Source organism: Mus caroli, chromosome 4 (genome assembly GCF_900094665.2).
Source record: "Mus caroli chromosome 4, CAROLI_EIJ_v1.1, whole genome shotgun sequence".
In the NCBI taxonomy this organism is placed as follows: domain Eukaryota; kingdom Metazoa; phylum Chordata; class Mammalia; order Rodentia; family Muridae; genus Mus; species Mus caroli.
The window spans coordinates 37,067,760-37,072,943 of record NC_034573.1 but is presented as its reverse complement, the minus strand read 5'-3'; the positions used below and the strand labels follow the sequence as shown (position 1 = coordinate 37,072,943).

The window sequence follows — 5,184 nt, the reverse complement described above, 5'->3', positions numbered from 1 at the left end:
TCGAAAATGAGAAAATCACACTGTAGGACCCAGAATATGCCTAGAAACCCTGAAAACATGGAAAATTAAAAAAAAAAAAAACCAAAAAAACCAAAAACAAAAACAAAAAGAAAGGCAGAGAGAGAGGCGAGGGGAGGGTAGAGAAGGAGAAGCCGGCCATGGCCATGTGGAGAGAGAGGAGAAGGGAGGGGGAGAGAGGGAGCAAGAAGGCTAGAGAAGAAGCGAGAGCTTAAGGTTCCTCCGTTGTTAATGTCAGAATCCAGTTCTCATTTAGACACCAGCATCTCCCCATGCACCCTAAGGTCAGTGAAGATGCGCTCTCAAATCTCATGCCATTGTGGCTTATAGACTACATCTGGGTCCACATCCATAGCCGTGACCCTTTGTTTGACCACACGTATCACTCATTTCAGTAGTTATTCACTCAGACCCATGTCCAAGGTCAGTGGTCACCTACCTTGCCTTGTGTCATTTTATCTCCAGAGCACCAGGGCTGAACCTGTTGCCACCCTCTGAGCTGCCACCATCTTTGGATCTGCCAAACCATGAACAAGACTAGTATGGCCAGATTCCCTGGACTATGGAGGCAGGTAATGCTGCTGCAGTGCCTGCAGGCCAGAGCATGGGTCAGCTGACCTTGGAGAAGTCCCATATCTTCCTTAGCCCTAAAGCAAGCCTTCCGGCAGCCATTCCATTTTCTTCAGTCTGGTGGCAGTTTCTTGAGGTCATCACATCATCATAGAACACAGAACTCCCAACTCCTACGTGGATCCAATAGTCTACTCCTGGAGCTTAGGGCCAAATTGTTGTCTCTATCAGACAGCTCATCCCAGATGGTGAGATCTGAGTGATCCCTGTCTTTCTGTCTTGATTGCCAAGACCAGAACTATGAATGCTTTAGGAGATTTTTGTTGTTGTTTTTGTTTTTTTGAGACAGGCTTTCTCTGTGTAGCCCTGGATGTCCTGGAACTCACTCTGTAGACCAGGCTGGCATCGAACTCAGAAATCCACCTGTCCCTGCCTCCCAAATGCTGGGATTACAGGCTGCACCACTACTGCCCAGCCAGGACATGCATTTTAAACCTTGAACTATGCTATCCAGACTCTAGTTTTCGCCTCCTGTCCATGACACCTCAATCAAATAATGCAGAAACTCAGATTTTGTTCGCTTGTTTGATTTTTGAGACAGGGTCTTCATAGCCCTGCCTGTCCTGAAACCCACTTTGTAGACTACACTAGCCTTGAACTCACAGAAATCTGACTGCCTTTGTCTTTGAGTGTTGGAATTAAAAGTGTGCGCCACCACACCCAGCCCATTACTTCAGTTTTTAGGATTAAATGCATATATGTACTTAGAACAATACCTGGTAGGTAGTATATGGTGTGTGTGTGTTATGTGTTTTAATTTCATTTTTAGCACAATTGTTTTTCATGGCATTTTCATAATACTAATTTTAGTTGTCTCTTCCTCCCTGCCATTCATTTCCTTTACCCCTGCACCCCTGCCCCATCCTCCCTGCCGCACCCCTGCCCCATGCTCCCCGCTGTGTCCTTTACCCTTGCACCCCTGCCCCACACGTCACTTTCCACTTCACATTACATATTCTGTACCTTTCTTCATTGAAGCTTCTTTTTTCTCTCCCATGGCTCCTTTCTACTTCCCTGATTGCCTCTTACACTTACTTAAATACACATAAAGAAAAAATAGAAGCCAGGCTCTGCATACAGAGAGACCATGTGATATTTGTCACTCTGAGCCCATGATAGGTTTTTTTTTTTCTTTATTGCTGTGATGAAATACTATGACTAAAAGAAACTTGGGGAGGAAAGGGCTCATTTCAGCTTACACTTCCACATCATAGTTTATCATTGAGGGAAGTCAGGGTAGAAACCCAAGGCAGAACCCGGAATGAGGAGATGACACAGAAGCAATGGAGGAGTGATACTTACTGACTTGCTTCTTATGGTTTGCTCGGCCTGATTTCTTTTGTTTGTTTTTTGTTTGTTTTTCGAGACAGGGTTTCTCTGTATAGCCCTGGCTGTCCTGGAACTCACTTTGTAGACCAGGCTGGCCTTGAATTCAGAAATCTGCCTGCCTCTGCCTCCCAAGTGCTGGGATTAAAGGAGTGCACCACCACGCCCGGCTAGGCCTGATTTCTTACAGCACTTGGGACCATCAGCCCAGGGGCAGCACCACCCACAATGGCCTGGGCCCTCTGACATCAATCATCAGTTAAGAAGATGCACAGGCCAATCTCGTGGGGTCATTTTCCTAACTGCGGTTCCTCTTCTTGGATGACTCTGGCTCATGTCTGCTTTACATAAAACTATCCAGCACAGCTTGGATTGCCTTGCTTCCTATATTTTCCAATTCCATCCACTTTCTAGAATTTTAAAAATTTTATTTGTATGTGCATGCATATTTGTGTGCATAAGTGCACAGCTGTTTGCTTGTTTTTTATGAACGAGTAAAATTCTATTGTGTGTATGTGTCATAGTCACGGTTTCTATTACTGCGATGAAATGCCATGACCAAAAAGCAGGTTGGGTAGGAAAGGGTTTACATGGCTTACACTTCCAGATCACAATCCATAATTGGAGGAAGTCAGGACGGGAACTCAAGCAGAGCTGGGACCTGGGGGCAGGAGCTGATGCAGAGGCCATGGAGGGTGCTGCTTATGGCTTGCTTTACATGACTTGCTCAACCTGCTTTCTTAGAGAACCTGGAACTACCAGCACAGGGATGGCACCAGTCATCATGGGATGGGCCCTCCTGCACTAATCACCAATTGAGAAAATGCCTTACAGCTGGATCTCATGGAGGCACTTTCTCAACGGAGGGTCCTCCTCTCTGATGACTCTAGCTTGTGTCAACTTGACACACAAAACCAGCCAGTACTGTATGTACAACATTTTCATTATTCATTTTTCTGCTAGTGAATATATAGGATGATTTTATGGCCTTGCTACTGTGAATAGAGCAACAAAAGCTGTGGATGTACAAATATCTCTGGAAAAGGGGATAGTTTATCATTGAGGGAAGTCAGGGTAGAAACCCAAGGCAGAACCCGGAATGAGAAGACGCAGAAGCATGCAAAGGGTGTTACGAGGAAAAAGATCTCAGAAACACCCAAAGTGGCAACAATGAGTGACCGACGGGAATCTGAAGGTCTTTTTAGTCACCTTTGTCTTTGGCTGCAGGGGTAAGGATGTGTGTGAACTCAGAGCTATTTGTGATTATGCCCAGGGGTGATATTGCTGAGTTATATGGTAGGTCTATTTTTAATTTTAGGGTTTTTTGCTTGTTTGTGCTTTTTTTGGACCCCCCCCTCCCAGTGCATAAGTGTAAGAACATAGACTTCTGCCCTCCTCCCTTTTTTTCCCCCTCACCCGCCACATTCAATTTATATTGGCAGGGTCTCCCTTTGTAGCTATTCTGGAACTTAATATATATTCCGGGTTGGTCTCAAACTCATGGCAATTCTCCTGCCTCAGTCTCTTGAGTGCTGGGATTATTGGACTGAAACATTCCTAGCTTTTTATCTTTTAGACTTTTTAAATACAGGATCTCATTATGTAGTTCATAGAAGTGGTTGTGTAAATCAGGCTGACCTAGAATCTGTAGAGCTTGTCCTGCTCCTGCCTCTCAGAGCTGAAGTAAGGTGTGCGTATGTGTGTGTGTGTGTGTGTGTGTGTGTGTGTGTGTTTGTGTGTGTGTTGTGTGGGTTGCCCTCACACTGCTGAGCTAACGTAGCCCTCCTTCTTCAGCCTCTTGAGTAGCTGGGTCTATAGACTCAGAGGAGAGTAAGTGCATAAAAGTTCAACATCTTCAAACTTTGAGTTGCAGAGAAAAACCACAAATGTATTAATTAAATGTAGAAAACCACATTATTCCTACATAGTGTCTGTAAACAGAAGAGAATGTGAATTGATTCCAAACCTTTCTTTCATTTCTTTTTGTTTATGTTTTTACCCATAATGTTTAATTATTGTTCAGAAAAAAAATGATGTTTTTTTTTTTCCTGAAAAACTGTATTGGTTTTGTATGAGTTGAGGATATTTGAGAGTGATAAGACCACTGGTAAGTTGTCACGCTACTTTCTATTCTGAAAATGACAGCTTCATTTTAGTCTGATTGTAAAGATACACGTGTACCCCATGGAAGACAATAAATACAAACTAAAAAACTATTCATCTAAGGGCATGCAAAGGGTATTACGAGGAAAAAGATCTCAGAAACGCCCAAAGTGGCAACAATGAGTGACCGACGGGAATCTGAAGGTCTTTTTAGTCACCTTCGTCTTTGGCTGCAGGGGTAAGGATGTGTGTGAACTCAGTGTAGTTGGACGCCCCTGTGTCGGTGTGCGCTTCAGTGTCCCAGTTAGCGCATCTAGCCGCTCACGTTGGTCGTCAGCTCAGGCAATCCTTCTGAATGGTGCCAGTTGGTGCTGCTTCTCCTCCTTCGTTTTCTTCCTCATCCTTTTCTTTACATTTATGTGTATGCTGATTTGCCTGCATGCATGCTTGTGTGCACGTGCCTGTGTGTGTCCAAGGAGGTCAGAGAGGGCTTGGGTTCCCTGGAACTGGACTTACAGATGTGTGCGTAGGAATTGATCTTGGGCCCCCTGGAAGTAATGGTCATGACTCTTAACTGTGGAGCCATCTCTCTGGCTCCCCCAATCACTTAAGCAAGCTAAAGCATTGCTGATGTCATTTTCAGGATCTGTGTGTGCCATTTAACCTTCCAGCAAACTCGTTGAGTAGATGCGGAGAGCGCTAGGGCCATGACTTTATCCATCACAGCATCCGGATGTTCATCAGCTGGGTTAGTCTCCACAGTGAGGCCAGCATGTCATGTCATCTTCTCTGTCAATGAGTCTGTGTGTTGGCCTTTGCCAGCCCCTGGGTCTGTAACTGTTCACATAGGGCACACACTGGATGTTGCCTGCTGAGGGGCTTCTTGCCCCTTTTGATTGACATGGTGGTTTCATCCCAGCACAGTTATGAGAGTCAGCATACCATAGTGAAACCCTTGCTGTCATGATTCTTTTTTCATTTCTTGTCCTTGCGCTTGAGTATGTAGGGAAGAATACAGTGAATGGGCATTATTGATCTACCCGCTGAGCTCAGAGTTTTCAAAGGTTAACCCAAGTCCCTCTTCTCGGGGCTCACAGTCTGTAAGAA

General features: G+C 44.9%; 1 protein-coding gene across 1 annotated transcript in view; it reads right to left on the bottom strand.

Annotated features, from left to right (window-relative positions):
• C4H9orf131 (chromosome 4 C9orf131 homolog) overlaps positions 1-721 on the bottom strand; it is a 4,708-nt gene extending 3,987 nt beyond the window's left edge. The window contains exon 1 of the mRNA XM_021160659.2: positions 458-721. Within this exon, the coding sequence (XP_021016318.1) occupies positions 458-652 (195 nt within the window). The 5' untranslated portion in view covers positions 653-721. The remainder of the gene's footprint in view (positions 1-457) is intronic.
• Positions 722-5,184: the final 4,463 nt, after the last annotated feature.